The sequence below is a fragment of the Chiloscyllium punctatum genome, chromosome 42, assembly GCF_047496795.1.
Source record: "Chiloscyllium punctatum isolate Juve2018m chromosome 42, sChiPun1.3, whole genome shotgun sequence".
Taxonomy (NCBI): domain Eukaryota; kingdom Metazoa; phylum Chordata; class Chondrichthyes; order Orectolobiformes; family Hemiscylliidae; genus Chiloscyllium; species Chiloscyllium punctatum.
Genome location: NC_092780.1, coordinates 31,945,748 through 31,958,858, shown reverse-complemented (window position 1 = coordinate 31,958,858; position 13,111 = coordinate 31,945,748). Strand labels below are relative to the sequence as shown.

Sequence of the window (13,111 nt, the reverse complement as noted above, 5' to 3'; positions counted from 1 at the left end):
TTTGACTTTGATGCCTCTGGAGGTTTCCTCTGAGGATATGAAGAGTGATAGCAACTACAGAGGAAACTCGATTATCCGAAAGACACGAGCGGGGAGTATTTTGTTTGGTTAATCAAATGCCGGATAACATAATTAGCCAAGCATCGAGACCTTGTGATCTTGTTCGAATAATCCAAAATTTGGTTAATCGAATGCCGGATAATTGAGGTTCCTCTGTACACAGTACAAGAAAACTTCAAGGGAATAGAGGCAAGGTAGGCAGGGAATGTAGGAATGTAGAGGCAAGGTAGGTATCAGGAATTCCTGATAAAGGGCTTTTTCCCAAAATGTTAATTTTCCTGCTCCTTGGATGCTGCCTGACCTGCTGTGCTTTTCCAACGCCACACTCTCAACTCTGTCATAGAGTCCGACAGCATGGAGACAGGCCCTTCGGCCCAAAGGTCCATGCTGACCAAAATGTTCATCCACACTAATCCCATTTCCTTGTACTTAGCCCATATTCTTCTAAGCCTTTCCTATATATGTATTTGTCCGAATGCCTTTTAAATGCTGTTAATGTACCCACCTCAAATACATCGAAAACCTCCTCGTCTGTGATATGGACTGCCATCAGAATGGTACGAGACATTAACCTCTTTAGGCGTATTCCTTTCCATCACACACTTCTGTGATCAAAATATCAAGATTCATATAGATATTTCAACAAGAGGGTGACATCTAAATACATTATCAAACTTCCTCAGGTGCTTGTAGATGCTTCTATATGGTTACCCTAATCTGTCATTTGAGATGGAGGCAGACTGGTAAAGTTGCTGCTTATTCTGTGGACTTTGATGGCTGTGACAGGCACCCTTTCAGTGTCGATGGCCTTGAGGATATAAGTATATTGGAATCCCTGCATGGATGCAGGAGTCATCTCTGTTATCACAGCTTCTTTTGGCATTGGTGTGTCAACCAAAAGGGCTGAGTAGCTGAAATGAATGGCAAGATGCTGCAAAATCGCTGTTAGATTGTTGGAGATGACAAAAATTAAAGTAAATTTCAAAGACTCACTCCTGAAGTCTCCTCATGGTGGAGGGAGGGTTTGGGTGTGTGATCAATGGAAGATAAGAGGTGAGCTTTATGGAACCTCTGAAAGAAGTAAAGAGATGCACAGAAATTAGATAGTAATCCTTACATAATCCAATTTCACAATGTAGATAGTTAATAAGTTGTTATTTTTTTGTTTGCATGGTGTCAAGTACCAACCCTCTGGTCACCCCTACCTGTATCACCCCAGTAGACTGGAACATGGAGCAGTCTCACCTCAATATAATTAGTACTCAAAATATTACCAGTGCAGTACATTAATGTATACTGTTAAATTGTTTCATTGTTGATATGGGCTCACTTAATCTTTAATACAGATTGTATCTCTTTTATGTGCAGATGTTCTTGCATTGGCTATTGCAGTCAAAGAAATGGCAGTAGCTACACGGAAAGCCCGGACTGCATTGTGGTGTGCCCTTCAAATGACATTACCTAAAACACCAAATGCCAATCCAGATGACCAAGTTGAAGTTGAAAGAGAACTTCAGGATCTAGTAACTAATGGAGACAAAAACTATCAAAACAGAAGCAACTACTGTAGTGGGGAAAAAAATGAAGTCGTGAAAACACGTGTTGATTAAGTAGTACTAAAGAAAAAACTGCAAATCTTTAAACTAAATGATTCTATTATCTTTTGAGTTACTAGTGTGAATTGGTTAAGTTGCGGTGATCACAAATTCAGATTAACTAAAAAGAAAGCATTAAGGGGATAAAGACTAAAATGTGTGGGCTCCTTGAAAAGTAATTATAAACATTGCAGCTTGTAGTCAAGCATGCATTTGGTTAGTGAATACATCTCTGTATAATTGAGACAAATGATACAAAGCTTATTTAAAAATCTCACTACCATAATTTAACAAGATCATTTTACCTTATTTTTGGTAAATTGTTCTTGTCAAATCTTCCTAATCAAAGTGACTAAAGCTTCTTAGTCAGGTAATTTTAATCCAATGTTTGTTTTAGTTTCTGTAAAATGTTTGTTATTTATTATAAGCAAAATTTATAAAAGTGGTCATGGCTTTCCTTGACATGACTAAAAAAAGGAAAGGTAACCTCTATTTGGTGAAAGTGAGCAATAAATGCACCAAAGTGCAGTCTTTGAGAGCTTAAAATCAGTCTTAATCAAAAACAAAATTATCTAATGCTATAATGGTAAGTAGAGGTTAATTAAATAAATATGGCATACTGCAATTATCCTGTTATGTAAAAGGTTATCATAGTTTAGATTTAATGGTTCTGTTCTTATTTATATCACCCTAACCTGATTAGCCCTCCATTTAAATAATTGAAGTTTCAGATAATGCGCAAAGGTCACAGACTTTGTATCATATTATTCAGAGACCTGGAGATATTGATTTAATAATACTGAAGGTAATTCATTGGAAAATATCTTTCACTTATCGTGCTTTTTTTTCACATTTAAGTTGCGAATAAGAGAGAGTCAGGAGTGATTGAAGGCAATAATTTCATTTTGGAGTTTGTGATATCGGATTGCTAATATAATTTATAATTAATCTGATTGCAGCGATGGAATTACAGCCTGAGCATACACTGTCAGTGTTTTAAATTATACTTAAATTCTTGGAACAGTTCAATTAGAGTTGAGATTTTCTTTGCCAACAGTGTTACATAATACATAACAATATCTGTATAGAATAATTAAAAATTGTGACATAGGATACACACTGGAAAGTACAAGGCAGACACATTGTTAGGAGTTCTTTTTCCACTCCCCATGGAGGTATCTTCCTCTGCCATCCTATGTCTGCTGAAGCTTCTGTTTTTACTATATTACAGACAGAAGTCCTTCACAAACTCACCAAAGTACGTATTTCGTTTGTGAATCTCGATGTAGAGGTTTGGCAGACCGGTTTATCATCAGGGCCATCACAGTACAGTCTGATTTTGTTTGCATCTAATGTCTACATAGACATTTCCCAGAACAAGTCAATGGATAGAAATCAGGAGCTGGAACCCTTCCCAAGCCCAGGAAATAAGGGTTCCCCAAGTGCTGCTAAAACTAGGTCAGCTAATTTAGCACAGAACAGGAATGAAACTCAGATTTTCTGGTCAGTAAAGCTTAGTGCTGGAAAGTGGCTATGCTTTAGGCCACTGGGGGAGCTACGAGTGGATAATATTTAATATCACTGTTTGTTGATACATGTTTTATTTATACATCGGTTTAAAAATCATTTCAGGTAGTTTCAATTATTTTTGTTTGCTTATGTCTATGTAATGGGAGGTGACATAATGGCATTTTTTGATGCAATTGAAAGCCCACAATTAATTGTGTTGGTGTATGCTATAATAGAATAACAGATTCTGTAATAAACAAATACCTACAAACTATAATTATACTAATTAACTAATAGCATTTTAACAATGCTAATCACAGAAAGCAAAAAACTTCCAGCAACAAAAAATTCAAAGCAAAAAGAATACAAAGAAATCTAAATGCAATGGTACAAAACCTCATAAAATAAAGTTTGTAAGTAACTACAAAATTATCTTTCTAAACTCAAAATAATATCTTTGTTGCAAGGAATACTGCTTCATTAGCAAAAGCTTGACAGATGCTATTTAATGTGGAAATTACATTTAATTATTAAGGATATTTGCAGTGGATGTTGTATAGCTACAGTAGGCTATATTATTCAACAATCTAGATGTAATGATACGATGGAATTTTTTGTATTAGTGTATTGTTAGCATTTACTGAGTTTGAAGTAAACATTTACTTTTAATTAGTGCTAACATGGCACATTTAGAAAGGATATTAATTTAGTCTGATTGTTGCACGTATTTTGTTGAATATATTTATCTGAGGCAGCTCGTTTATAATGTGTACAATCTATAAATTAGTTTCCATATTGGGTAGACCCCTGGTACTGTTCAAAGTTTTTGTACTGAAACAGTAAATTGTTCTGCATTTCTAGTTTGAAATCTAGAGGGTATAAGTCTGATAAATGTGCCCATACAAATAAGTTTGATATAATGTCAATGGCAGATAGGGTAATAGATATTTAGAAACATTCGCAGAACACTTAATTTTTGTAACTGAAGTGAATTGCTTCATAGTTGATAGTATTGGACTTAATTTAAGCATTGTATTATTTGGTATCCTAAATTGTCATTCTCAGATTCAGTGATCGAATGTGTTTGTAAATGTCTTAAAATTATTCAGATTCATTGAATAATTTTCAGACATTCAATCTAAAACAATGAAGATGTCAGCAACTCAGAGACTCAAATGTGGGATCTCAAATTTAATTGGCTATATCCAGTGTAATTTTCATTTAGATATGCCATTGATATGATTTACAATGGATGTCCTGAAATTTATAGATTTCTTCTAATTTATCAAAAGAATTTAATAAATTTCATAACTGTGATCTATATTAAAGGTTAAAACAATTTCTCTTGAAATCAGTTTTAAAATATATTGTTTAATAGTGCATCTTGAGGTTATCTGGAAGGCATTTAATGCAGTCTTCAATTATATTTAAGCTAGGTCAAGATATGTCAAAATAAATGTGATATATCAGATATCTTTAAATGATAATTTGTGTTGTACAATTACCTTGAGGAAGTAGAATTCTTTGGTCTTTGAGTTTACGAATTGAATACTAGTTTGGATTAATGAATGAAAGGAACATATCTTTGTCATATGCTTGATAAATTGATCAGGAATACAGTGAGAAACCTCCTAGATGTTAAAATGTTCTATGTGATCAATGAAATACTTGGTAATGTAATACACAACTGCTTAAATTGTTATCTCATGAAGAGTCAACAGAAGGTTGTGCGTTTAAACAAAGTGTAGTAACTACTTGAAACAATGTCATTTATAAATGAGAAGAGTTAACCCAAGTTCCATAATTAATATTTAAGAAGTTAACTTTGTATCAAAGAAAATGTGAAATTTTTGATTTTCCTAAGTTAACAGTTGATATATTTTACTGAACTGTATAAGTTACTGAAAATGTGATATTAAATAAATTAACTATTGGTCTTTTTTTTAACTAATCTTGATTTAAAAATGTACATAATTAGAACATCGATATTTGTTTAAAGTTAGTTATTGCCTATAATCACAAATTACAATTGGAAAAGAAATGCAGTTGGTAGTCAAAAGTCTGAGGTGAGAAATTTGGAGTTGACAAAATGAACAGTCTTTCACATAAGAAAAATAAACTTAATGTGTAGCTTTAGCACAGAAGGAACATCAAGACTGAAAAAAAGTCAAAACCTCAATAAATTAGATAAATTGTCTAATTTCAAAGTAAGTCGACAATCATTTTAATATCACTAAGGAAAAGACCTGTTAATATATCTAAAACACCCCCATTTTTTTGGAGAATGTGCCTCAACAAACAAACCCTAGCCTGTAAAACAATTATAACCTTCCCAACTAACAACTTTGAAGCCAATCTTAAATTCATTTTCACAGTTACTTTCTACTGACTTTTTTGTTTATATTGTCCACTAATTTCAGTAGCCTCAAGTGTTAGGTTTTTACTATTCAAGGTTTGCTCTCACCAAAGTCAAGTTTTCTGCAGGATTTATTAATTTTGGACAGAATTTTCAGTGTAGTTTTTAATATAGTCTTAACTTTCCACTTGAGAGACATTCATATTACACTTTCTTTTTACCCCATTGGTTGGAACAGTACATTCGTTGGCAAGTAACTCTGATTGGTAGGATTGGTAAAGGCATTACTATGGAGAATGCACCAGTTAAATGATGACAGTTTATTGCTATGCTTTGTTTAAATTTATAACTGGGTAAATTGACCCTGACTGGTGAAGGCATTTCTTGGCAGAATGAACCAGAGAATGGCTATTGCCTATTTTATTACGTTTAAATACGCACTTTGTATGCATTCGGTTGCTTGCAAAGAACAGGGCCCTGTGTATATCTGTAACTTCCAGTATGTTCAGTGTAGTACACTACAAGTCCAATGACAATTTTAAATTGGTTTCACCATACATCTCACTACAGTCGGTGTGATTTAGCAAAAATTGCCCAAGGAGAGAATCATACCTAATTTTGGATGCTGTGTTTTGAGTTTTGTATGCTCAGGTTGTTTGGGTATGGTCAGTACCTATGGTCTGTTATGACCTATCAAAGTTCCGTGCAATTTGATACAATTTGCCTATCTTTGAGACATATCTCTCTGTACCTAGCATCACATTGGTATTGAGATTCATGCATTCAAAACTCATAGGAATCCTGATTGCTTGTCTTCAGTTAGGACAGCAGGGTGGCTCAATGGTTAGCACTGCTCCCTCACAGCGCCGGGGCCCGATTCGATCTCACCATGGGCAACGATTGTGTAGAGTTTGCACATTGTCCCCATGTCTGCACGGGCTTTCTCCGGGTACTCCGGTTTCCTTCCACAGTTCAAAGATGTGCAGATTAGGTGGATTGTCCATGCTAAATTGTCCATAGTGTCCAGGGGTGTGCAGGCTAGGTGGGTTAGCCAGTTAGCCATGAGAACTGGAGGTTTACAGGGATAGGTTAGTGGTCTGGGTGGGATGATTTTCCGAGAGTCAACATGAACCTGATGGGCCAAATCTCTGCTTCCATACTGTAGGGTTTCCTATGATTTTAATGCTACACAGCTCAATTGAGCAATAGGCAAAACTTCTTTTGATTTCCAAACACCATTTGTGTTAAACAACACAACAACGTGAATCAACTTTGTTCACCTTTCCTTAGATTTTTGAGTTCTATTACCCAAATGTAGGATAGACTTCAGGTGTGGAAGTGGCAGCCTTAAGTAATCCACCCAGACACATTACCCTACTACTCTACATTTCCCCCAACTGGTGTACCTAATCTACACATCCCAAAATACTATGGACAATTTAGCATGGCCAATTCACCTAACTTGCACATCTTTCGACTGTGAGAAGAAACCGGACCACTTGGAGTAAACCCACGCAGACACGGGGAGAATGTGCAATCTCCTCACAGATAATCACCTGAGGCTGGAATTGAACACGAGTCCCTGACGCTGTGAGGCAGCAGTGCTAACCACTGAACCACTATTTCAAAGGTGAATTTTGAGTGCAGAATGGAGCCCATCAAAATATATAAGGAAATTGTTAAATACAGCAGCCAATTCACATATAGTAACTATGTTATCTGCATATTAGGAATATCCAGGGTTAGGGAGGTTAGATGTTATTCCATCAATTACACGATCTTCATGAAATCCAAAAGACATTTGTGAGAGTTAGACCTAGCAGGAATTCTTTTGCAACATATCTATTTCAGAATGCATGGCCTCATTAAAAACTGAATTCATAAGTTCAATGATTATTGATTCATGATGGTGGCAGTTCTAGATTGCCATGATGTGGTCGTGCAGTTTATGTGGCTTCCTTGAAAACTAGAGAACAGGCTAGCAATGTCAAGAGCACTGCTATTGGTAAGAAAAGCTTGCTGTGTTCTTGCAAATGTGAAGGATTCTGTCACCACATAAAATATTTGCTACAACCAGGTTTCATTGTGAAGAGCAGAAATTGGGACAATTTTAGAGGATTTTGTCATGGCCACAAACACAGCCTATGCCAAAGCAAGCACCCACTCCCAGCCTCTAGTCCCTGTATTCCAAGGGTTGATACTTGTACATCCACTTAGCCATTACATACTTTACAGAAGCAATATTTCCTGTAGTGACAGTTGGATATGTAAACAAAAAAGGATTAATTCATAACTTTTCACTTAACACTTCAGAAGAACCTCCATTCATTGCAGCTCAGTAACATTTCGATAATTTAGACTATTTAAGGTTTCAATAGGTGAGATGTCAGGGTCACTTGAAACAATTTAAACCTGTTTGAATAAAGATCCAACAGGGCAGAACTTAGTGCAAGGCAGGTGTCCGAAGTGTCAGTGGGGGAGAACTTTGGGGCCAACAATCATAATTCTATTAGTTTTAAAATAGTGATGGAAAAGGATAGACCAGGTCTAAAAGTTGAAGGTCTAAACTGGAGGAAAGTCAATTTTGACAGTCTTAGGTGTAAAATTTCAAAAGTTGAATGGGGGTAAATGCAGGTAAAAGGATGGCTGGAAAAGGGGAAGCCTACAGAAATGAGACAGCGAGAGTCCAGAGACAGTATATTCCTGTTAGGGTGAAAGGCCATGCTGGTAGGTGTAGGGAAGGCTGGATGACTAGAGAAATTGAAGTTTTGGTTAAGAAAAAGAAGGAAGCATATGCCTGGTATAGACAGCAGAGATCGAGTGAATCCTTAGAAGAGTATAAAGGCAGTAGAAGTATACTTAAGAGGGAAATCAGGAGGGGAAAAAAGGAACATGAGATAGCTTTGGCAAATAGGGTTCAGAAGAATCCAAAGGTACGTTATAAATATATTAAGGAGAAAAGGGTAACTAGGGAGAGAACAAGCCCCCTCAAAGATCAGCAAGGCAGCCTCTGTGTGGAATTGCAGGAGATGGTGGAGATACTAAATGTGTATGTTGCATCAGTATTTACTGTGGAGCAGGACATGAAAGATGTCGAATGTGGAGAAATGGATGGTGACATCTTGAAAAATTTCCACATTACAAAGGAGGTGGTGCTGGATGTCTTAAAAAGTGGTGCTGGAAGTGGAAAAAATTGTGGGACCTGATCAGGTGTACCCGAGAACTCTGTGGGAAACTAGGGAAGTGATTGCTAGGACCCTTGCTGAGATATTTGTATCATCGATAATCACAGGTGAGGTGCCAGAAGACTGGAGGTGGCTAACATGATACCACTATTTAAGAAATGTGGTAAGGAAAAGCCAGGGGACTATAGACCAGTGAGCCTGACATCAGTGGTGGACAAGTTGTTGGAGTGAATCCTGGGGGACAGGATTTCTATCCATTGGAAAGGCAAGAGCTGATTAGGGATAGTCAACATGGCTTTGTGTGTGGGAAATCATGTCTCACAAACTTGATTGAATGTTTTGAAGAGGAAACAGGATTGATGAGGGTAGACCAATGAACGTGATCTATTTGGACTTCAATAAGACGTTCGACAAGATTTCTCATGGTAGACTAGTCAGCAAGGTTGCATCTCAGAATATAGAGAGAGCTAGCCATTTGAGTAGAAAACTGGTTTGTAGGTTGACTACAGTGGGTGGTAGAGGGTTGCTTTTCAGACTGGAGGCCTGTGATCAGTGGTGTGCCACAAGGTTTGTTGCTGCTTTTTGTAATTTATATAAATGTTTTGGATGTGAATTTAGGTATAGTTAGTAAGTTTGCAGATTACATCAAAATTGGAGGTGTCGTGGACAGCAAAGAAAGTTACATCAGGACAATGGGAACTTGATCAGATGGGCCAATGGGCTGAGGAGTGGAGATGGATTTTAATTTAGATAAATGTGAGGTGCTGCATTTTGGAAAGACAAATCAGAGCAGGACTTATGCACTTAATGGTAAGGTCTTGGGGCATGTTGCTGAATAACAAGACCTTGGAGTGTAGGTTCATAGTTCCTTGAAAGTGGAGTGGCAGGTAGATAGGATAGTGAAGGCGACATTTGGTATGCCTTTCTTTATTGGACAGAGCATTGATATAGGAGTTGGGAGGACATTGGTTAGGCCACTTTTGGAATATTGTACACAATTCTGCTCTCCACCTTATTCAAATGGAGGATATTGCCAGGATGTGAAACTTGAAAGGATTCAGAAAAGATTTAAGAGGATGTTGCCAGTGTTGGAGGATTTGAGCTGTTGCGAGAGGCTGAATCAGCTCAGGCTGTTTTCCCTGGAGTGTCAGGAGTCGGTGGGGACATCAAGGTTTGTAAAATCATAAGGGGATAGGTAGGGTAAATAGGGTTGTTTCCCTTGGTGGGGTGGGGTGGGGGTGGGGCAGAACTAGTGGGCATAGGTTTCCGGTGAGAGGAGAAAAATTTAAAAGGGGCCTAAGGGACAACATTCTCACCTAGAGTGTGGTGCATGTCATAGAGATGTACAGCCAGTGAAGGCTGGTAGAATTATAACATTTAAAAGGCATCTGAATGAATATATGATTTGGAAGGGTTTAAGAGGGACATGGGGCATGTACTGGCAAATGGGACTAGATAAGGTTAGGATATCTCGTTGGTATGGATGAGTTAGACCAAAGGATCTGTTTCGTGCTATGCATCTCTATGACTCTATAACGGTCAATCAACGGTTCAGATGTTTTGCGAGAGTAATGATGTTTGGGCTCTTGTACATTAACAATCTGGACGAAAGAATTAAGGGCATTGTTACAAAGTTGGCAGATGACACAGGAAAGGTGGAGTGATAAGTCGTGTCGAGGAGGTGATGAGGCTGTAGAAGGACAAGGACTGGCTAGTACATGGGCAAATAAGTGGCATTTGGAATACAATGTGGGAAAGTGAGATTGTGCACTTTGGTAGGAAGAAGAGGTGTAGACTATTTTCTCAATGGGAAAGGCTTCAGAAATCTGAAGCACAAAGGGACTCGAGTATTTTTCAGATTGTCGTCAGGCTAACATGCATGCTCAGCTGGCAATTAGGAAGGCAAATGCAATGTTAACATTCATTTGCGAGGGTCACAGACTAATAGCATGAACATATTGCTGAGGCTGTATGAAGCTCATCATTCTGCATTTGGAATATTGTGAGCAGTTTGGGTCCTGTCTCTTAGGAATGATGTGCTGGTCTTGGGTGGGTTCCAGAGGAGGTTCACAAGAATGATCCCAGGAATGAAGGACCTGTCATATGAGGAGTGGTTGAGGGTTACGGCTCTGTACTCAATGGAATTTAGAAGGATGGGGCATGGATCTCATCGAAACTTAGAGTACTGAAAAGCCTGGATAGACTGGACATTAGATGTTTCTACTAGTCGGAGACAACAAGATTTGACTACACAGTCTGAGAGAGAATGAACAACCTTTTAGAACTGAGATGAAGAATTTCTTTAGTTAGAGGGTAGTGAATCTATGTAAGTCATTGCTGCAGTAGGTTATGGAGGCCAAGACATTGAGTGTATTTAAGACAGAGGTAGATGGGTTCTTGTAATGTAAGGGCTTTAAGGGTTAGGGGCAGAAGGCAGGAAAATGGGGTTGTGAATCATATCAGCCATGATCAAATATTGGAGAAGACATTATGGGCTGAATGGCCTCATTCTGCTTCTATATCTTATGATTTTATGATGTATGGTCTCTCAGCCAAGCCTTATTGAATTCTTGGTGTGGAGTTGATATAATGCTAATGTTAGTGGACTTGCAATCCAAAGCTCACAATTTTGATGCCACTGCTCGTTTAATCAGGTTATACTGTCCACGGCCCTTTTTGTTTTTAAGAGAGGGCGTAAAAGCAGCAATTCTAAAAGGTCTGGCTTGGATGGGTTTTAAGGCTAGTTTGATTATAGCTAACAGACACTGTTTGGCAGATACTCAGACAAAAGGCTTTCAAGTTAAACAAAAACACTTGTACAGTTCTCCAAGGTCAGCTTTTCCCTTGCTTGGTTTAGTTTTAGCAGGAAAGTTTGAAGCTGCTGGACCCAAAGAAGCAGGTCTATGCTGATCCTCCACTCTCTCTCTCTGATATCTTTTGTAAGATACTATTTGATTTTACCTTCTGTGCCAAGGGATGTTTATGGGGATTGTTACAATATTTGGAACAACATAATTAAATAGGGGTAATCTGTTAGAATAGCAGCCTGTCCAAAAACCTATGTTCTGTTCTCTTTTGTGTTTCATTTGGTAATCTTGTAAATAAATTCTATTTTGTTTAAAACGAAGTGGTTTGACAAGCTGAGTCTACACCTGCTTAAAACAACTATCAAAGTTCAGGTCTGGACTACCTTCTTGACATGTTTTGAGGGGGTCTAGCCTGGTCCATAACACAATGCTGCAGGAACATTAATTCTAGATTTATTTTCACTGAATTCAATGATAACCATCTAACCATTGTCAATTATCACAAAAAAAACCTCTAGTTCACCAATGTGAATTGGCTATCTTTACTTGCTTTAACCTAGCAGTGACTTGCAACTCTAGACCCACAGCAATGAGGTTGATTATGAATTACCTGGAGTCAATTAGTTCCAAAATAATTAGAGATAGGCAATTAATGCCAGCCTTCCCAGTAATGTCCATATCTCAAGAAAAGAAAGTAAATTTTTCTTGTACTTGTAGCAACGGGAGTTTCTTTTTAAAAAGTGGTTTTAACAGTGAAAACTTGAGTGAATCTTCTTTAATACTTGTATTAAATCCATGCAAATGTCACTGTCGGGTTTGTTACTTCTATACAGTGAATATTTCTATATGGTGAAATAGCATGAAAATGCCATACTTTGACAAAAGAGGACCTTCAGAATTTAACTTGCAAACAGTTTCTCCATGCAGACTATAATTCACAAAGCGTTTTAATTGACACGAGGGTGGTTGGGGTGGGGGTGTCGTGCTCAACAGATTTTGATAAAAGAATGGTACATATTTGGAATGGGAATTATGTATCTCAAATAGCTTTGGAGACTCAATGACTGAGTATGTTCAAGACAGAGATGGATAGATGTCAAAGGAAATGAGGATAGTCTGAAAAGAAATTTGGCATTGAGGTAGATTAGACATCATATAGTTGTGGCAGGGCTTAAGTGGCCTTTTTCTGTTCCTACTTCCTACTGCTATCTACAGATCAAGTATAGGCCTAAATATGATTTTTGGTAGCCAGGGAAGCTGGCTATTTTACAGATCAGGTCAACTGACATACCACATATACACAGACACACTCAGCACGGAAATAGACCCTTCAATCCAACCAGTCCATGCCAACCATAATTCTGAACTAAACCAATCCCACCCTACCCCTTCAAAGCCTCTGCGTAACAAAGTTGCACCCCCCTCCTATTTGCCCCAAATACTTCTCTCATCCCAAAAAATATATCCCCCTAGTTTTGAAATCCCCTACCCAAGGGAAAAGACAGCTGCCATTCACCTGTTCCTCTGTCAATGCGCTCTCTGGTACCACTCCAACCCCAAGTAGCTGCTGGAGTTCTCTGTCCACTAACCCATTGTTTC

The 13,111-nt window shown here is 37.8% G+C and overlaps 1 protein-coding gene across 1 annotated transcript in view; it reads left to right on the top strand.

Annotated features, from left to right (window-relative positions):
* moto (minamoto) overlaps window positions 1–4,949 on the top strand; it is a 76,923-nt gene extending 71,974 nt beyond the window's left edge. The window contains exon 8 of the mRNA XM_072561764.1: window positions 1,429–4,949. Coding sequence (XP_072417865.1) covers window positions 1,429–1,670 — 242 coding nt within the window. The 3' untranslated portion in view covers window positions 1,671–4,949. The remainder of the gene's footprint in view (window positions 1–1,428) is intronic.
* Window positions 4,950–13,111: the final 8,162 nt, after the last annotated feature.